The sequence below is a fragment of the Gigantopelta aegis genome, chromosome 2 (assembly GCF_016097555.1).
Source record: "Gigantopelta aegis isolate Gae_Host chromosome 2, Gae_host_genome, whole genome shotgun sequence".
In the NCBI taxonomy this organism is placed as follows: domain Eukaryota; kingdom Metazoa; phylum Mollusca; class Gastropoda; order Neomphalida; family Peltospiridae; genus Gigantopelta; species Gigantopelta aegis.
In genome coordinates this window covers 25,341,624-25,363,976 of record NC_054700.1, presented here as the reverse complement: position 1 = coordinate 25,363,976, position 22,353 = coordinate 25,341,624, and the positions used below count along the sequence as shown (strand labels likewise).

The 22,353-nt window shown below is 35.3% G+C and overlaps 1 protein-coding gene across 3 annotated transcripts; it reads left to right on the top strand.

Moving 5' to 3' along the window:
- The first annotated feature begins 2,736 nt into the window (after positions 1–2,736).
- On the top strand, positions 2,737–21,513 carry LOC121383114 (leucine-rich repeat-containing protein 61-like). Of its 3 annotated transcripts, XR_005959264.1 has the most exons (9): positions 2,737–2,833; positions 5,772–5,858; positions 7,137–7,283; positions 7,699–7,759; positions 8,366–8,517; positions 15,411–15,479; positions 17,330–17,455; positions 18,183–18,321; positions 20,390–21,513. XR_005959264.1 is itself a non-coding variant. In XM_041512910.1 (8 exons), exons 1-8 carry the CDS (start codon positions 2,818–2,820, stop codon positions 20,467–20,469), a joined length of 738 nt encoding a protein of 245 aa, XP_041368844.1. In that variant the 5' UTR covers positions 2,737–2,817; the 3' UTR covers positions 20,470–21,513. The 3 variants fall into 3 exon arrangements, 2 of the variants coding, with proteins under 2 accessions (XP_041368844.1, XP_041368851.1); XM_041512910.1 differs by lacking the exon at positions 18,183–18,321; XM_041512917.1 differs by lacking the exon at positions 20,390–21,513 and having other exon boundaries at positions 18,114–18,247.
- Positions 21,514–22,353: the final 840 nt, after the last annotated feature.

The following is a 22,353-nucleotide window of genomic DNA, read 5'->3' as shown; positions in this document are numbered from 1 at the left end:
CGAGGGGATCACGAACGTAGTCCGTTAGGACTTGGTAAATATCATTTCTGCTCTGTGTATAACCTTGATGTGATTGATGTGACTTTAAATATTTTAATACTGTATTATACCAATATTCTTTAGACAGTGTCTTCGGTCATCTGACGAAGTAAATCGTAGACTTTTTGTTCTAACATTATATGAGTATTTGGTAATATAAAGCTTAGCCAGTCATCCTAGAAGACCCTAGGTAAACTGTAGGTTATTGTCTTTATTGTGATAGGTACCAGTATTAATTTTGTGTTACAGATTACTGAAAGAGTAGTTAAGGGTTAATTAAAAATTAACCCTTTAGGAATAGAGCTGTAATTCCTTTATTAATTAAGTTCCCCAAAAAGCGTTTCTCAATTATCACACGTTACTGAACGAGTAGTAAGGGTTAATTAAAAATTAACCAGTTAGGAATGGTGTTGTAATTCCTTTATTAATTAACTTCTCCTGTAAGCGTTTCTCAATTATCACACGTGTGGGTGTGGTGTAACGGTGAAGTGATTCGCATATTGTGTAACTAGACACCTAGAGATTAACTAATTAAGTGATCAGTTCTGGGTTGTTATTATTGTTGTTATTAATTAACTACTACGGCTGTACATTTGTCAGCGTAGATTAATACAGATTCCAAAGTGTATTGTGTTTTTGTTGTGTTTTCTAGAGAACTAACGTGCTATATTGATATATACTTTATATAAGATCGTATCTCTGATCATACCTAGAGACGAGCCATACTAGGGTTTAACAGCCTGTTACAGAGAGATCTAATAGATATACAGTTAGGAGAGATATTTTGATAATCGTGTTTTATTCAGTTACGGGAATTATAGAATCCCCGTGACAAATAGTCAAACCCGAAATACATACAATATATAGATATTCATACATATACACATATATACTGACACACAATGAAAACGCAAAACAGATATTTTTCAACATTTTGTTGTGATTAATGAAAAATATATTTATTGGACTTAAAATAACAATTTATGAGAGGAAGCCATTGATTGGTACTTTTGTCCTGGTTTTAATCCTGGTTTTGTTCTCGTTACACATACAATAGCAGAAACACACACAATGGTGTGAAATGCGTTCGCTACATGCTCAATCATGCTGCATGCAATGCACGTGAAATGCCAGTATGTAAACACATAAAAGTCACGTAACGGTGTCATATTCCTCGTCACACTAAGAATGCCACGACTCAGAGAAGAACAAAATGGAGCGAGCGTTGGTCATGGTTCAAGGGGGGACTTCGCAAAGCCAAGTTGCTAGGACCTTCAGAGTCCATCCAGCAACTATTGGACGAGTTGTTGAACGTCATCAACAGACCGGGAGCAATAGCCCATAAAAAGGGCGTACCTCCCATATGCAAATGAGCCACATCACTAGAGGGGGTCCATAGTGAAGTTCACAGTCAGTAGCGAGTGTGTCTACCTTAAGCATTGATACAGGCCTAGCACTGTCGTCTCATTGAGGCCACTAAACGCTGGAGAAAGGGATGGTACGGGCTGTGAGGGTTGCTGGCTGGAATCTGTTTCGCAGATGCGTGGTTCGGATCCATGTGTCTTGGCGAGGGGTGGTCACGGGTGGTCGGCGCTACGGGGACGGTCCCTGACCTAGTTGTTTTGTTGATATCGTTGGCATAAGTGCCATATGATGTTTCCGTGGACGTTGAATTGACATGCGACGTCACGCTGCGAGGTCCCAGATTCAAGCATCACTATGACTCGCCAGCTGTCACTGAGGCGTGGCATGATGAAATTGCATCAAACAGTTCACTGATGGTGTTTTTCTGACTTTTGGATTTCTGAAGGCTGTACAGTGTTAATGATTTGCGACTGAATGTCTGGCCTTTTATGGTGAACACTGGACAGTATTTCTTCCAAATATTACATGTTTCTTGCACAAGGCATGCAATGGCTACAACAACTGCTTGGTTGCATTTCTTAAAGCTGTTTCATGCACATTTTCTCTGGTTTACATCCATAAATCCATTTACAAATTTATTACTCCAAACAATCTGTTACAATAACTTTTGCCTTTGAGTATATATTCAGGCGGAACACAGCGAAGATTGTCGGAAACTAAATCGGAAATCAGATATTACACGTTTAGCACGTGCATAACACATGTCAATGAAGTTGCGTCGGCAGAGCGCTCGCGAATAGTTTGACTGGTACCATCGTTTTCTATGATTTCACATTTATTGGACTTTAGGCGCAAAAACCAGTCAAGCTATCTATTGCTCGCTTTTACCCCAGCATTGCTGACATAAAATGATAAATCGGATCAAACGCTGCTTGCTTTTTTTTTTTTTTTTTTAAATGAACAATATTTAAAAAAACTAAATATCCATATGTACTCTATTTATAACAATCCTAAATAAATAAATATATATATCAGGCCCGTAGGACGGATTTTCAAAGTGGGGGGCTAATTTTTATGATTGTATAAAATGTATTGTGTAAAACCGCGCCGCAGACGCGAAGCCCCAAAGCCCCATAAGGAAAATTTAAAAATATTAACCCCCTTTATAGCGATTCTGGCGTGTTTTCGGCTTATTACCCGAGACATTTTTAAAGTCCCGAAATAAAAACGGGCATGTATATATATTAAACTTTAAAAAAGAAAATCTTGATGGAAGAAAGTTGATGCTCGAAGCCCCAAAATTACCAACTAAGGGTAGATAACTCTAAGTAATGTATTTCGCCTGACAACAAGAAGCAGCTTAAAAAAATTTCAGATTTTTGTTTACTTAGTACTATGTTGCATTGACAGAATATGGCAGAAGCTACAGGTTAATGGAAATTTGATTTTGATGAACTACAATCGGTCACGTCTCTGTTACTAGTGGCTAGCACAAAGTACCACGTTGTATCCTCAATCTATATCCTGGAGTAATCTATAGACTCCGAATAGTCGCCCTACTATCTAACGTTCGACGACAGTCACTCTTCGCACCCTTGTTTTGGCTTCGTACACAATAAATATAGCATATCTTACCGTAATTTCACTTGAAATCCATATTTCGTAAAAGGTACAATTTTTTAATCACAAAATTTTCTTCAAACGCATTCAGGTGCATTAGTAATGTTCAAACTATTTTCAATAGACATTGACCATGTACAAACCCGGTGTCCAGAATACCATTCATTAAGACAACTTTATATGCCAAACATTAATAGAGAGCTAATAAAGTTATTAGGTGTCACCACTTGGATTCCAGAATGTAAAGACAAAACTCATCTAACACAAATCATCCTGAACAGTACACATCTGTATCAGTATACGGAAAATTTGACATTAGATCGGTTAAATCGCCTGTCTATAGAACTGTGTGATAAAATACATCAGAAAGAATCACTGCATTAAGAGTGTAATGGCTGATTGTACTTCAATCAAATTCAAAATCTAAATCTCATTCCAAATGGAAAATCTATTCAAATATTTATACACATTCCAGTGAAATTGTTTACTATACAGTCAGACCTTGTTACAACGACCATCGTTACTACGACATTTACACCATTCGACCACAAATTGTCGGGAACAAATGTACATAAATGTTATTTTGTTCATTACACCAGAATTCACACCTTCCAACACCGACCGAGCAAATTAGGAACACGTGCACCCGACGTCTGAAAACATCTCTTTACAACAACATTACATTATCACATATGCTATAGTACGTTGGCAATACACGCAGCCATTTGGCATCCTTGATCTCATTGCGAACGGACATTGTCACATGATGTCCAAATTATGGGTATCGGCTATATCTGTAGATGTGTATTGCTTTTGAAAATAAGCCTTTCGTCATTCAATTAATGGATTAGCTTCGAACAATCAAGTCTAGTAATTTACGACATGTAAACGAAGTAGGTATCAATCGTACATGTGTTTAACAAAGGAATGATCAGAACGACAGTGAATGCACCATGATTAATAATAAGACACATGTATATTTAAAAAGGTATGTGATCGACCCCGTCGGTGGGCCATTGGGCTATTTCTCATTCTAGCCAGTGGTATATCAAATGGTATATCAAATGCTGTTGTATATGCTATCCTGTCTGTGGGATAGTGCATATGAAAGATCCCTTGCTACTAATGAAAAATGTAGCTAGTTTTCTCTCTAAAACTATAAGTTAAAATTACAAAATGTTTGACATCCAATAGCTGATTGCGATTGCGTATTATTGTTACGATCCAGTGGTGTCATTAAGCAAAACAAATTTTTATAATGGCAATTTCACTATTACGACAATTTCGATATAACGACAAAGTGACCCAGGTACGAACGTGTTAGAACACGAGCTACGCACGTGTTAGGTTTGCGAAATAGCTTAGCGTTTTATATTAAATTAGATAATAGGATTATATAATTCCCGATTATATAATTTCCAACATATTTGCGTTCACCAAACGTTGAGCACTGACATAACCGACACAACCCCTTCCTCCCCCCACCCCATCTCAATGAAATAATAATAATTTAAAAAAAAACCTAAAATATAATGTTCAGTGGATACGATCTGTAATGTGTACACATAACCAGGGCTGAATCTTGTCGACATGAATTTGTGCCCAATTTTACATGCCACTTAACTTACCTTACACCTATTCTTATATTGGGCATATGTTTATATGTAAAAGCAGACCTACACTTTTTCATGGTGCAAAGTAGGCTACATAGCTGTACTTTTATTTATTTATTAATGTGTGTGTGTGTGTGTATTTGTGCATGTGTGTGTGTGTGTGTGTGTGTGTGTGTGGTGTGTGTGTTTGTGTGTGTATTTGTGCATGTGTGTATGTGTGTCTGTGTTTGTGTGTGTGGGGGGGGTCAGTGGGTGTGGGTGGGTGGGTATGTTTCTGTGTGTATGTGTGTTCGTGTTCGTGTGTGTGTGTGTATGTTTATTTGCGCATGTCTGTGTGTGTGTCTGTGGGGGTGAGTGTGTGTGTGTGTGTGTGTGTGTGTGTGTGTGTGTGTGTGTGTGTGACTCATGCTTCTTTTGTGAACAAAATGTGATTTAATTAGAGATTGTGCTTACACAGTTTTTGTTAAAAGAACACAGAAGCAAACTGAAACAGTTTTGATGAGGACATTTTTTTTATAGAGTTTAGGATATACCTGGTACTCATTTTCTAGGTCTGATTTGAACAACAAATTCAAAAGCCAAGATCAGTGGGCTGAACTCACAGGAGAAAATTTGAAAGTGTAAAACAGGCCTTAAAAAACCCCAACAACAACAAACAATGGCCTATCATTAATTATTTTGCAACCTTGAAATTCATGTTATGCCAGTTTTACTGTCTTCAATTTCAAGAGCTGATTTTGACATTTATTGTGGACCTTACAAGAAATGTCAAAATTTAAATAAAAATAAACCATATAGATGTCATAACAGATTAGCCTGAAATACAATTATTGATCTAATAATTACTGGAAATACTATGCTGATGCCATGCACTGAAAAAGTGAAAACACATATTAAAGCATTGTTTTCAAAGATGCAAGTGACATATTTTGCTATTTTTACATGTATTATAATAACCAACAAATTAATCTATCCCAAATATCAAGCTCATTGTAACTGAGAATGAAAATGTATGGGTTTTTTGGTCCTACTCTATATAAATAGATAAATGATTTCCTAGTTCTTTGACTTATTAGTGCTTAACGCATTATGTAGGTAGGCCTAACAGTTATCTACTGTATTATTTTGTTTCAGATGGGAAAATCAGCAAACAGCTTCTTAAGACTAGAAGTGGGGAGTTTGATGTAGAGAGTATACATTCACTTTGTCTCCGAGAGGCTGGTAAGGATAATACTTGGGGCTCGAACTTAACGACAGCATCGACGGCAATTGGCGTTGTTGAGATATAAATTGGTCACTTTTGGGGTTTTTTTGCTGTTGGTAAAGCTCCTCAACAATGGCAAAAGTGTATACTCCTGGTGTATATTATGTGCCAATATTTAACATTTGCACATTTGAAATCTGTCTGTATACATCAAAATAACCTTTCAGTCATGTTTATTTGCTGCAAATGTCACTTTTTAAAAAATTGCCATATGCAGGCTCAAAATTGATGTGGGTGGGCTGTTTCACCTATGGCAATTCTTTTAAAAATTGCTGTGGGAGACAAATCTTTAAGTTCGAGTCCTGAATACTTATTTTTGGTTCCAACCAGTGTTCTACAGCTACATGTATGATGTATGACAGTGTGCTAGAACCTTAATTGGATATAAACATGAAACTAACTATAAATGAAATGAGTAAGTGAAAAGTGTAGCCTAAGCGGAGGCATCAGACATGTTTTCTGATTGGCTGGACAAAATATAATTACATCAAGTTAAGTGTTGTCTAACAATTACTCAAATTCTTTATCCAGCTGTATTATAGTATGATATTATTATCAGATATTCCAGCGGTGGAACATAGCCCAGTGGTAAAGTGCTCGCTTGATGAATGGTCGGTTTGGGAATCATAAAAGATCACTTGCTACTAATGGATAATGTAGCGGGTTTCCTCTCTAAGATTATTAGTCAAAATTACCAAATATTTGACATCCAATAGCCGATGATTAATAAATCAATGTGCTCTAGTAGTGTCGTTAAAACAAAACTTTTAACTTTAATAAATATTCCTTTAAATTTTTTCATCACTGAATGTTATGTTATAGATACTGATTATCTAAGGTGTATCGGTGAATGTTATGTTACGGATACTGATTATGTAAGGTGTATGTTATGTTACGGATACTGATTATGTAAGGTGTATCGGTGAATGTTATGTTACGGATACTGATTATGTAAGGTGTATCGGTGAATGTTATGTTACGGATACTGATTATGTAAGGTGTATCGGTGAATGTTATGTTACAGATACTGATTATGTAAGGTGTATCGGTGAATGTTATGTTACAGATACTGATTATCTAAGGTGTATCGGTGAATGTTATGTTACAGATATACTGACTATGTAAGGTGTATCAGTGAATGTTATGTTATAGATACTGATTATGTAAGGTGTATCGGTGAATGTTATGTTATAGATACTGATTATCTAAGGTGTATCACTGAATGTTTCTTGCAGGTATAGATGATCTGGGATGTATTAGTGAGTGTCTTAGTTTGGAGAGGTTGGATTTGTCGAGAAACATCATTTCAAAACTGCACAAACTAGCTGGACTCACAAACCTGCATACCCTGAACCTGTCCGGGAATAACATCACATCTCTAGGTACGTTCGCTATATTTTGGTTGATCGATTCAAGCTTCCACAAACTGCACAGACATGGGCATATGGGGACTGTTTGATTTAGGGGGGCTGGAGGGGTTGATTTGCCTGAAAGTTTACCCAGATAAAATTTGCCCAAATTTTCCCACTGTTTTGCCCGAATTTGGATGGGCAATCAAAATAGGTTACACAAAACAAATCATCATGATAATGACATTATCTAAGTTTGTTTTTCTTTTTCTTTTGTGTATCTACTTTCTAGTTATAAAACTTATCATAGAATTCACTCACTAGTTTAGTAAAAATAATTTACAGAATTTGTTTGTGAAATATTTTGTTTCTTTTTTGAAAACATATTACATGTACTAGGGTACGTTTGTAATAAATTATCTTTTGTGTATTTTTGTATTTTCCACAGAAGGTCTGCAAGCTTTGGATAATCTGAAAACCCTGAACCTGGCAGGAAATTTAATCGGAAGGTTTTTACACGTAACTTGTTGCTAGATTAACAAATAAGAACAGCAAGATATGAAAGTTATGTCTAAAAATGTTGTTAAAGGGACAGAACTGACTTGAGATGATATACATTTTCACTGTTAGTTTGCATTGTGTGGATCTTGACTTCAAATAACCAAAGTAAATACAAGTAATATAGTCATGTGTTGTCATTCTTCTTAGCATATATTAACACTGTCACAAGTCAGTTACAGCTCAAGGTAAAATGTTTATAATTAATGTAATTAATAGTAATTATTAGTGTAGTTACCTGTATGTTGCAGATTTATCTTGCATTTAAAAAAAATTAAATTTGGGGTGGTTTTTTTAGAGTAGGTTTTTTGGCATTAACCTAGCTGTTTTTTTTGCATTTCAAATCATATTCAGTCTACTGCACATTGTAAACTAATTTTATACAAAGAACAGAACAAAACCACTTTCACCTTTTTAATATTATACTTTCAGTAATAATAAAAACATTAAATTACATGCATATAGAAACGTTTTGAAAGTTCAGACTAAGAAAATTGTTAATTTTATTCAGGTAATGTTTTTTCTTTTTTTTTTCATAATGTTTTCTCTTGTTTCAGTCTTGAATCTCTGCGATGTCTGACCGGGTTAGAAAATCTGCAGGAACTGAGACTCAAGGATGTCATCCACAGCCTGTCGAACCCCGTGTGTCAGAACGTCGACTACCGCGCTGAAATGATCTCAATGTTCCCCAATCTCAGTGTTCTAGATGGTAGGACTGATTTGCTTCTCCTTTGCTTCTCTTAAAGTGCTGTGCCAGACCATACACTAAAATTTCAAATTCCACAATTAAATGCTTTCTTAATTCATTGCAATAATAATTTACCGTGATATGTAAATCAATAATTACGAAAATGCCCCATAAAAGTATTAAAATATCACTCCCGTAGAACACTGCCAGAAACGACCGAGTAAAATTCTCGGTAAAAACATTTGCCTGTAACTAGCCGTGACGTCACGAAGGGAACGCGCTTCACAGAAACCTACCACGAGATGACTTCCAGCGCAAGCGAAAGTGGGACCGACAACGACTGCCAAGCTTGATCATGCGATTCTTCTTTCGATGATGAATAGTGTAGTAATGACGACTGGACTAATATTTGTGCAACACAACAAATAATGCCTTCCGCCGAACCACCGGCCTAACAGATGACGATGAAAATGGTCGTGGAGACAGCTTACCACTAATTTACAACTTTTATTCGTTTTGTTCTGTAGCTTTTCGTGCGAATTATTTTGCTACACTGTATGTTCTAATACTTGTGATGTAGTAGAAAAGACGATAAATAACTCTTGAATTCTACGAGTCAAGTGGACCCGATATCGGTAATTTTAAGAAATAAACAAAAATGACTTTTAGTCCGTCCCATCCCTCTATGAAGATGGTTTTTTGTGTGAATAATTTCAGTTTAGTTTGACGTAAAAAAAAGAAGTAAAAGTGTTTTGGAAATAACAAAACAATACTATTTTTTGGGTGCAGTTGTTTAAACAGTCTGCTCAGAAATAAATTATTTATTTTAATTTAAAAAAATAAACAAAAACGACTTTTAGTCCGTCCCATCCATCTATGAAGATGTTTTTTTGTGTGAATAATTTCAATTTAGTTTGACGTAAAAAAAAAAAGTTAAAGTGTTTTGGAAATAACAAAACAATACTATTTTTTTGTGTGAAGTTGTGAAAACAGTCTGCTCAGAAATAAATAACTTATAGCACATTCCATAGTATGAAAAAAGGTTTTCTCTGTGGGAGGTATAGTAAAATTAATTTAATGTATTTATAGTCTGTTTTACAGGGAACGCCTTTTTTCATACTATGGAATTTACAAGTCTTTTATTTCTGAGCCGATTGTTTTCCAAGATGCATACAAAATTAGCTTCTTTTTTTCTTTCTTTTTTACAAAAAAACCCTACATTTTTGTAGGATGGGACGGACTAGGCTATAGATACTTACTTGTCTGTACTTTATTGTTTTAATGTTCTCGAACTGTAAATAAAAATCTCACAAATGAACGAGATGCAAACGACAACAAATCGGATCTCAATGATTGCACGAACCGTGCATGAGAAAACAAACTGACCGGAGTTGAAAACATCACGCAATTTGGAACATTGATGATATGCACCCCAAGGTCGTTTCGGTGTGGATGGCGTCGGCTTGTTGTCATTTGTTTTGTGTCGCAGAAAAATTGTTGGTACGGCATCTTTTTGTAAAAGCCATAACACATGGTATTCCCATATCTCGCTTAAGCCGACAAGCCAGTTCGGACGAATTGAAACTAAAGTGTCTGCTGTCGCAACGGTCTCCGGCATTTTCTTCCTGTCCAGTATTTCCACGTTGTTTAAATCAAATTCACACACAGCTTTCTGACAGCAACATTACTAGGAAATGCGTGAAGACTAAATTTATCGGCTTTTGTATTGCTACAGCCGCCAACAACACGCCGTTTAACCATAATAAACACAAAAGAAGCAATGAACAATGGCGCTGACTATTGAAAGGAGTTCCCTTCGTGACGTCACGGATCAAATCTTATGGAAATTCCCGAAACGAATTCAGCTGGTTCTGTTTTTCAGGGGAATATTTTTAAATGGAAAATATACCGGTATATAATTATTTTACATTTAAAAAAAAAAAATTCTAATCATATTAAATAATATCTTGATTGATATAGCTCAATACATCATACATCTGGCACAGCACTTTAAGGAGTTGGACGTAGACCATTCGTAAAACGCTTGCTTGATGCACGGCCAGTTTGGGTTCAATCCCCATTGGTGGGCTCATTAGGCTATTTCTCATTCCAGCCAGTATATTAAAGGCCATGGTATTTGCTATCCTGTCTGTGGGATGGTGCATGTAACAGATATCTTGCTGCATTAGGAAAAATGTAGCAGGTTTCCTCTGATGACAATAGCCGACACGGTGTCTGTGGACCGTCTAAATATACACCTGCCAATATGGAACCACAGGTACAGGCCACGGAAAGAAAAGACCAATTAACCAAGAAAACACTCCGATTATTATTTCAGTACATGGATTAATTTATGTACAAAACATAATGCAGTTATTTCAATACTTGGAAAATGGTGGTTTATTTTGTATAATATAATATATAATTGTTGCTGGCTTATTGGGATGGCTATTATTAGGGAACATTGCGATGCATTCGCAATAATCAGGTATGTTTTGTTTCTTCAGTTTGAAGACTAATTCCTGATGTGACACGTTAGGTATTACATAACCACCAGCTCGCCAGAAGGCGTATTCACTGGGATGGTACAAAATGGCTGCGCCCGTTATATATAATAGCCGTCACATTTAACCGTTTTATTAATTAACTATACGATTATACTTGTTGATATTAAGCAATAATATATATATAATTATATATCGTTGAATATGCATACCAGGCCAAATGCCTTAATTGTCCCCTCTTTTAAGATCACAGGGTATTGTGTGATAACCGCACGGATACCCCTCCATTATCAGCCGTCCTGCTTTATTACAGTAAGTAATTCTGTGAAACCCTTGATTAAGTAGACTTTCCCATCTAAAATCACAAAACTGACCAATTACGTCGTCCCAAAGAAAAGAAAAGTATCACTTGGGTATCGGGAGTGGTAATTTTTGCTCGAACGTACCCTACCAATAGGCCTAATAATATGCATTTTTTGTCTGGATTTTTAAAAAAGAAAAATACTATAACTCCACTTCGTTAGTTTGATGCAAATTGAAATATATTTAGTTAAATAATTTATTATACTAGATAGATATCAAGCCATTTATGTTGTTTTACAAGTCAGGTTGATGAAAGCGAAGCGCGTTGTCATAAATTAGAGCGTTTGTTTACACTGTGATGGACGCAGCTGACGTCACTTCGCCCCAAGCTATACCACCGGTCGTCACAGAAACGAAACAAAATGGCTGCCCCCAGTTAGCAGGAATAATCATGTTTTCTTATTAACTCTAAAATTACACGTTTTTCATTTCTTAAAGTGTCAGTATGTGTTGGTTGTCTGGGTATGCATCTTTCCAACACATAAGGCTCTTGTTTGAGTTGACCCTACCTTTAATAAAAGAGGCACGTCTTTTTAGTGTGTCTAGACACAGTGTCTGGAGACCGTCTAAATATACACCTGCCAATCAGGAACCACAGGTACAGGCCACAGAAAGAAAAGACCATTTAACCAAGAAAACACTGATTATTATTTCAGTATGTGGATTAATTTATGTTCAAAACATAATACAGTTATTTCAACACTTTGACAATGGTGGTTTATTTTGTATTGAAAAATAATATATAATTGTTGCTGGCTTACTGGGATAGCTATTATTACAGAACATTGCGATGCATCCGCAAAAATCAGGTATGTTTTGTTTCTTCAGTTCGAAGACTAATTCCTGACGTGACGTGTTATATTAGGTATTACGTAACCACCAGCTCTCCAGAGGGCGTATTCACTGGGATGGTACAAAATGGCTGCGCCCGTTATGTATAATAGCCGTCACATTTAACCATTTTATTAATTAACTATACGATTATACTTGTTGATATTAAGCAATAATGTGCATTATATATCGTTGAATATGCATACCAGGTCAAATGCCTTAATTGTCCCCTCCTTTAATGATATTAAAAATTAATTATCTGTTATTTTATGTTAAACAGTATTTTGTTATTTGTATAGACAATGTGACAAAGTTGAAATTATTCAGTAACTAAAATAGATTAAACACATTACATGTATTCTTTAATTCATCACTTGCATATCATATCTATGGTATAACCACTCCATTGTATAACTCAACCAGTATAATATTATAATGTGTCAATTATACATTTGTTAGTAATGATAATCCCATTTATTGTTTAAACACAGTATTAATTCACCCACTGTATAACCAATTTATATGCCAATTATATATGAATTATCATCAATTATATTATCATTGAATAACTTATGTAGCTAAATATAACCTTTGTATAATCCATCCATGGTTATACATTGTGTTATACATTGTCTTACTACTTTGGCTGGATTTTCCCATATGTTTCTTCTAAAGTTTGTAGTTATACATTGTCTTACTACTTTGGCTGGATTTTCCCATATGTTTCTTCTAAAGTTTGTAGTTATACATTGTCTTACTACTATGGCTGGATTTTCCCATATGTTTCTTCTAAAGTTTGTAGTTATACATTGTCTTACTACTATGGCTGGATTTTCCCATATGTTTCTTCTAAAGTTTGTAGTTATACACTGTCTTACTACTATGGCTGGATTTTCCCATATGTTTCTTCTAAAGTTTGTAGTTATACACTGTCTTACTACTTTGGCTGGATTTTCCCATATGTTTCTTCTAAAGTTTGTAGTTATACACTGTCTTACTACTATGGCTGGATTTTCCCATATGTTTCTTCTAAAGTTTGTAGTTATACATTGTCTTACTACTATGGCTGGATTTTCCCATATGTTTCTTCTAAAGTTTGTAGTTATACATTGTCTTACTACTATGGCTGGATTTTCCCATATGTTTCTTCTAAAGTTTGTAGTTATACATTGTCTTACTACTATGGCTGGATTTTCCCATATGTTTCTTCTAAAGTTTGTAGTTATACATTGTCTTACTACTATGGCTGGATTTTCCCATATGTTTCTTCTAAAGTTTGTAGTTATACATTGTCTTACTACTATGGCTGTCTTACTACTATGGCTGGATTTTCCCATATGTTTCTTCTAAAGTTTGTAGTTATACATTGTTTTACTACTATGGCTGGATTTTCCCATATGTTTCTTCTAAAGTTTGTAGTTATACATTGTCTTACTACTATGGCTGGATTTTCCCATATGTTTCTTCTAAAGTTTGTAGCCCGGTGCCAAAGTGCTCGCTTTATGTGCGGTCTGTTTGGGATTGATCCCAGTCAGTGGGTCCATTGAGCAATTCCTCGTTCCAGCCAGTGCAACATGACTGGTATATCAAAGGCTGTGGTATGTGCTACCCTGTCTGTGGGATGGTGCATATAAAAGATCCCTAAAATGGAAAAATGTAGCAAGTTTTCTCTAAGACTATATGTCGAAATTACCAAATGTTTGACATGTACATGTAATAGCTTATGATTAATTAATCAATGTGCTCTAGTGGCATCGTTAAAACAAACTTTATCTCTAAAATTATTGTCCTTAATCATTTTGGTGATGTGTTATGAATGTGTCACGAGATAAAATTTAACAATTGTGTGTTATGGAGGACTGGATGATTTTGTAGGTGATTATAAACTCAGAAATAAATTTCACTTAAATGGATGTTGTACACAGAAATACCACAATATGCTAAGAGAACAAGGGATCTTTAAAGGTACTACTTAGCTCTCAAAATAATTTGATCAGTATTTCTGTAGAATACTTAATTAAAATATTATTCTGTGCACATCCATGCCTCCAGACATGACACTGTTTACTGAAGCTGTAGAAAGGTTTTTTGAGCCTGTACTAGAGAACTCGTACAGATGGTTTGTTTGTTTTGTTTATCGACACCACTAGAGCACATTGATTAACTAATCATTGGCTATTGGATGTCAAACATTTGGTAATTTTTACACTTAGTCATCAGAGGAAACACAGTACATTTTTACCACAGACAGGAAAGCACATACCGCGGCATTTGATCAGTTGTGGTGCACTGGTTGGAACGAGAAAAAAACCAATTAGTTGAATGGATCCACTGAGGTGGTTTGATCCTGTAATGCAAGCAACTAAAGCAAGCACTCAATCAACTCAGCTAAATTAAGCCCTCTCATACAGATGGAGTTTCAACCATACTGCCCTGCTAAAACAAAAGGCAATATGCGGTGAATTAAATCACTTTTTGTGACTTATCTATCTGGTAATGCTTTATTAGACAGTTGAATGATTTTGTTTCTTGAGGTTAGTGTTTTAGGAAGATATATTTCTGGTATCCGATTATATTATTTTGATGCTTATTTTAAAGAACCACAATTCATACTCAATCATAACTTACTAGCTTTTGCCAAGATCAGTTCTCCTTTATAGGCAAAAAACCTGACAGTGGAATCAGTCTTGTACAGATATACAGTATTTAATATGGCAGATTCATAATTGTCATGTATGATACGGCTTCTGTTGCACACCGTAAGTGCATAATTACCTTAAAGTGATCGCCTGATGTGCAGTCAGTCTGGGATCGATCCCCGTCGGTGGGTGCATTGGGCTACTTCTCATTCTAGCCAGTGCACCATAACTGGTATATCGAATGCTGTGGTATGTGCTGTCATGTCTGTGGGATGGTGCATGCAAAAGATCCTCTGCTATTAATTTTCTCTCAAAGACTAGATGTAGAAAATTACCAAATGTTTCACATTCAATAGCCGATGATTACTAATCAATGTGCTCTAGTGGTGTCGTGAAACAAGACAAATAAACCTTAAGGTGATCTTAGCGCTAAGATTGCTTCGTGGAACAGAGCCCTGGTCAGTAGATTAAGACATTTTATCATTAGTTTTCTAAGAAAAAAGACATTCTCTAAAAGGGCAAAGTACACTTAACTGTTGTGTTATTAATCCATCAAAATATTTATTATTTTTTGAAGGAGAGAGGTTAAAAGGAAAGGGGAGTGAACTCTATGCCATGTGCCGGGAACTGGACAGAGCTTTAGAAGGTAAACAACTTTGTTCCACTTCTGTTCTGTATTTTGTTTATTAGTTCTGTTTCATAAGATGCGTTTAGGAAGACAGTCCCCCTCCAGACAGGTCTCACAACTGATACATCAAGGCCATAGTATGTACTGTCCTGGTTATGAGAAAGTCCATTCTTTGCTGCTTTTTAGGTAGAAGGATCCTACATGGTAGCAGCAGGTTTCCTCTCTTTGTCTCAAGACCAGTTGAAATAACCATAATTTATGTTAGACACCAAATAACCTTACTTCATAATGTGCTGAGGTGTTGTTTAACAAACATTCCTTTCTTTGATTTAAAACCTTTTTGTTATTTTTAACAAAGTTATATAGTCAAATCCTCAGATTGTCTCATGTTAATAGATGGCTTTAACATTTTATTATTATTAAAAAACAAGGAGGACATCATTATTAGTGTATGACATCATTATTAGTGTACACTAAGCATTTTAACCTTTATTAAAAAAACAAGGAGGACATCATAATTAGTGTGACATCATTATTAGTGTACACTAAGCATTTTAACCTTTATTAAAAAACAAGGAGGACATAATTATTAGTGTATGACATCATTATTAGTGTATGACATCATTATTAGTGTACACTAAGCATTTTAACCTTTATTAAAAAACAAGGAAGACATCATTATTAGTGTATGACATCATTATTAGTGTACACTAAGCGTTTTAACCTTTATTAAAAAACAAGGAGGACATCATTATTAGTGTATAACATCATTATTAGTGTACACTAAATGTTGTAACCTTTATTAAAAAACAAGGAGGACATCATTATTGGTGTACACTAAACGTTGTAACCTTTATTAAAAAACAAGGACATCATTATTAGTGTACACTAAGTGTTTTAACCTTTATTAAAAAACAAGGAGGACATCATTATTAGTGTATGACATCATTATTAGTGTACACTAAACGTTGTAACCGTTATTAAAAAACAAGGAGGACATCATTATTAGTGTATGACATCATTATTAGTGTACACTAAACGTTGTAACCTTTATAAAAAAACAAAGAGGACATCATTATTAGTGGGATTATAAGTTTCATCTTCATCTTCTGTCTGTCTGTCTGTCTGTCTGTCTGTCTGTCTGCCCATCCACTATCCTACATATAATTTTCTGGATGTTTTTTAAACAATGGCTCAATATGCTGAGCTGACATTTTGTGTATTGCTTCATCAGATCAGCTACTGTTACAGATCAAGTTTGACTTTCATGGCGATTTACCCATTTTTGACAGACTTGTAGCCCTTTAACTTAGGAGATATGAAAATTTATTTTCTGGACTTTTGTTTTGCAGTGCCTGAAGATATTAAGATAAAATTTTGTATATAGTTTTATCATGTACTGTTACAGATCAAGTTTAACTTTCATGGCGATTTACCCATTTTTTTACAGAGTTATGGCCCTTAAAGTTAGGAGATACAAACATTTGTTGGGCGTCCGGTAGGGGACGTGTATTGCTTTACCAGTACTCTCTGAATTCTTGTTCATGTTCTAGGTAATTTTCAGTTCATACACTGCACAATTCCAGACAGGGAAAATAATATGAATGAATATTGTCACTATTCAAGGGAATTAACTCAATGGTCCTTTCACATTTAGCCAAAGAGCAATTTTAATGTAAGATTCAAACTTGATTTAACCTTTATTGGAAGGGAAAACATTGGTAATGTTACCTCCCAATAGCTGACTACAATCTAGCAAAGCATTTATTGTCTGAATGTAATTTTGACATTTAATATTTTTCTCAGTTACCACACACGTTTACCATTTAACTTTGTACATCATCCTTAGTTGTCTTGTTTGATTTTAGCTTGTGATGATGAACCATCAATAGTTGCTCCAGCAACCAAGTGGTTCTCAGATGATGTTTTGACTCTACAGATACCAAGAAAATTTCAGCAGTCAAATCTGTATGATGCCGAGGAACAGTTGAAAGGTAATTTCCAATTTCCTCAAGTCTCAGGGGCATCAGTGTTATAAGTATTCTTCTATTTAGCTGTAATTTTTAAAAAGACAATGACACATTACATAAATATATGAATTATTGACTCCCAAGAATGAACAAAATGCATTAACCATGTAGGCCTCACACAGGTCAAAATCATAAAGCGAAGTCACTTCTCTCTCAAACTTTAGAGAGGGCGAAGTTTTTAACAGCAGGGAGACTTGAATTGTTAATCCAAAAAGAAGTTGGATATGTGCTCTATAGTTGTGGGTTTTTTAATCACCTTTCCACATGTCGCCTTCTTTAGATATAATAAAATGTAATTGAAAAGCACTAATTTAACCGTTTAGAATTCATTCTCTCGCACGTTTGTCTTCTCATTTCATTTAATAACTTCACCACACAGAGTATTGTCCTAGTACCATGGTCAAGCTTAGATTACCCAGAGGTAATTAAATGCATTCCACAGTCTCAGTTTCTTACTTGATACACTGTGGAGTTGTTAGGCACGTTTAGGCCAACTATTAGTGCCAGACACGGGTGTTGTCTGAGCTAGACCGTCTGTCTGTGAGCCTGTCGCATGAGTTTGTGGTGCCAGTCTCCCTTCAAACTTTCAGACACTTCACACTTAATTATTATCTATGAATAGGTGTTCCTCAAGTTCTTCACCATTCATCCATGATTGTGTACATTGGAAGTGATGACTATTTTTAAAAAGGTGACACAGATTTTGCCGTACAGTGACTGGCATGGCGAAGTCAGGCTGGTCAGAGCGAAGTGAGCCCTGCCATGATGCAGACTGTAAACCCTCCCAGATTCCGCAGGAGACTCCTGGTATTTGATCAAGTCTCCCACAGGTAAAACGTTTCTCCCGGGAAATCGTAATTTTCTAAGCATAAAAAAAATCCAAGCTACCGTGGCTGTGTATTGACATTCAGTGTTGCCATATATAAAACTATCCAATTTAGTCCTAATAACACCTCTGACTCGTAAAATGTCTTCCCACTGGATTACATAACGCAAAGTTCTATGGCTGGAAGTGTCAGAGTGGACAGCGAACGCATGCATCAATACACACGATGTCAAAGCAAGACAACAGAAAGACCAATACTTGTATCAATTAGATCTGTAGGTTTGTGCAGTAAAATATTAGTAACAAGAGTACACTTCAAGGGATTATTTTCCTACGATTAATAAATCTTGTGCTTGACATAACGTTACTCACGGAAATAGGTATAATTCCGGTATATTTCACACGATGTCAGTAATGAGCTTTTACTATGATTAGTAGAAATTATTAGTGGAAATACAATGTTTATTGCATGGTTATGGTGATTTTAAATAAGTACCACACCACTGTACCTTATTGTAGTAAAAACTGAATATTAATTTATAAGATTTAGGCCTATATAAATTTGTCTTGTGTCTACTTTTCACGAAACACAAATAACGATGATGCAACCTGTAAGTGTAATACCGTAAATGTACTAATTAATGTTTAAATTTGTTAGTGTTAAGATTTTTGGATAAGAGTTATTTTTAAAATATGTATTAAATTATAATAATATTTAAAAATAATTAAAACAAAATTTAATATATATATAATTTGTTTTAAATTAATTTTTTTATTATTATTTTTTTGTTTATAATGCCAATAACTAAGGTTGACAAGTATACATGACATTATGTAGTGTTCATATAACTTATTATAGTTTTTTTTTTAAACTTGTTTTAAATCGTGTGTAGTTAAAAAATCTCCTGTTTTTTTGACACACACCTCCTGCTTTCTCTTGCCATTGTGTCATATAATACATGTAATTGTAAATGAAAGTGGATTGTTAATAGGTTTTTTTATTTACATTTAAGTGTCATGATTAAATATTTTCAAGTGAAAATTATTATTAAATAGATTTTTATCTGAATTCGAAAAGAAGTCATGTTAACATGTAAGAAATGTTTGTCACCCTGTATTACGTCATTTCTATCATTGATATATATTGAAGGTATATACAATAGAAATATTCTATCTAACCAGGCCTGGTGCTTATAAAACTTTTAGAGTCTAGACTCGATACTCTTAATAGCGTCTGAGACAGTAACGCCATGACAACGCCATACAACTTGCATGCGTGTGACGTCACTTGAGATTGAGTCTGGACTCTAAACGTTTTATAAGCACGGGCCCTGGAAGCTGGTGATTAAGCTGTGTCTTTATTTCAGGCCTACTTGAGCTGTGTGCTGGGGTGTCATTAAACAGACTTGTGTCTTTATTTCAGGCCTACCTAAGCTGTGTGCTGGGGTGTTATTAAACAGACTTGTGTCTTTATTTCAGGCCTACTTGAGCTGTGTGCTGGGGTGTCATTAAACAGACTTGTGTCTTTATTTCAGGCCTACTTGAGCTGTGTGCTGGGGTGTCATTAAACAAACTTGTATCTTTATTTCAGGCCTACTTGAGATGTGTGCTGGGGCGTCATTAAACAGACTGTTCTGTCTTTATTTCAGGCCTACTTGAGCTGTGTGCTGGGGTGTCGTTAAACAAACTTGTGTCTTTATTTCAGGCCTACTTGAGCTGTGTGCTGTGTGCTGGGGTGTCATTAAACAGACTGTTCTGTCTTTATTTCAGGCCTACTTGAGCTGTGTGCTGGGGCGTCATTAAACAGACTGTTCTATCTTTATTGCAATTACATGTATATTAAACCAATAATACATGTATCTCTCAGTATACTTAATAATGACTTATATGCATTAAATAATATAAGTCAATAAAACCTTAATTTATTAATTATTATTGTTATTATATTTACTAAATCAGTCTTCACGATAATCCTGTACATATCCTGTATATATTTATAATATTGTGGTACATTGTATTATGGTGATAAATTGTAAAAACTTAAAGCAGTAAAGAACTTGACTTTATTTCAGGCCTACTTGCTGGCTGCAGAAGAACGAGCGAAGAGGCAGATGCCAGACTTGTACAGCTACAGTCTGAATTCAAGTCATGACCATCAGAGAAATTCAAACCATGTCCAAAGATTATTACAAAACAACAAAAATAGCCCTTAATGTTTGACATTTAATGGTTTGGAGGAAATAAAACACTCATGATACTTGATTAGTTTTGCTTCATATAGAAATAGATGTAACGCCTAGACAGTTCAGAGTGTGGGAAAAAAGCAAGGAACGAAAAACCACAAGATGTTTTTATTGATGTCTGAGAACATGTCCTCCAGGAATGTTTTTAATTATGGGGTTTTTTCCCCTCTCATTCCACTTCATCCATTCATTTCTCTACTTTGAATTATATATTTTTATCCTCATCTGGCAGCTCCTATTTCTATTTTCAGTGTCCAACTTCACATTCCAGTCCTTGTCTCCAACTACATTAGATGGTTGTCTCATATGGCCATCCGTACGACAAACCTGCCAATACTTAATTTAAGACAAAATATTAATGCTGGGCTAAAAGTGTAAATTGGTTGAAGGTGCTGTGCAGTAATTTGGAGGGGTGGGTAGTTGCTCCTGGTACTGTAAAGGTGTCTGCCCATCACTATAGAAACAGATTTCACCACATAACCAATCTATCCAAGCAGCCACCTCTTTTATTGTGTTTTCTTGTGAATTCTCACCCCTGTAACTTTTCTTCTTCAACTCGCTCCAGCCAGTGCACCATGACTGACATCTCAAAGACTGTGGTATGTGCTATCCTGTTTTCGGAATGGTGCATATAAAAGATCCCTTGCTACTAATGGAAAAATGTGGTGGGTTTCCTTTCTTCGACTACCAAATGTTTGACATCCAACAGCTGATGATTAATAAATCAGTGCTTTAGTGGTGTTATTAAACAAAACTTTTATATATTTCTTTAAGGGGCATTTGACATAGTGATAATAAGATGGGAGAAGAAAGCTCCAGATACTCGTCTATTTATTTAAGCATAATATACATTAAATTATTGACTAACAAGTGTTTGTGGTAAATCTTTTTATATTTAATTGTGTATTGAACCAGAAATGTGCAAGCAGAATAAAATGTGAGAAAGAATGAAACTTGGTTGCTATTACATTTGATTTGTTCTCGTTTAGCACAAAGTACTGCTCTTCATCAGTGCTGTTTATTATTACTAAATTATTCATTACTTAATGTTTATTAACAGGGCAAGCTCTGGGTCAGTAGTACATTTCACCAAATTATCTACTGAACTTAAAACATTGCAGAAACCCAGTTATTTTCTATACAAAAACTGTAACTTTTCACTGTGTTTGGAAGTAGTAAACTGTTTAAGAATTTAGACCTGTATTTATGAAATAAAAGGCGTTTAATTATAAGCTTGGTGGCAGCATTGGCCTTGAAACTGCATGCTACTTGCTAATGCACCGTATACTATTGCTAATAATGAGATGAATTGTGAAGTGTAGACTACCTGACACGGTTGTAATCAGTAATAGCTGCATGCTACTTGCTAATGCACCGTATACTATTGCTAATAATGAGATGAATTGTGAAGTGTAGACTACCTGACACGGTTGTAATCAGTAATAGCTGCATGCTACTTGCTAATGCACCGTATACTATTGCTAATAATGAGATGAATTGTGAAGTGTAGACTACCTGACACGGTTGTAATCAGTAATAGCTGCATGCTACTTGCTAATGCACCGTATACTATTGCTAATAATGAGATGAATTGTGAAGTGTAGACTACCTGACACGGTTGTAATCAGTAATAGCTGCATGCTACTTGCTAATGCACCGTATACTATTGCTAATAATGAGATGAATTGTGAAGTGTAGACTACCTGACACGGTTGTAATCAGTAATAGCTGCATGCTACTTGCTAATGCACCGTATACTATTGCTAATAATGAGATGAATTGTGAAGTGTAGA

Coding starts and splice junctions, on each gene's coding strand:
- LOC121383114 (XM_041512910.1), top strand. Junction 8,518..15,410: donor CAATCTCAGTGTTCTAGATG/GTAGGACTGATT, acceptor TATTTTTTGAAG/GAGAGAGGTTAAAAGGAAAG. Junction 17,456..20,389: donor TGCCGAGGAACAGTTGAAAG/GTAATTTCCAAT, acceptor ACTTTATTTCAG/GCCTACTTGCTGGCTGCAGA.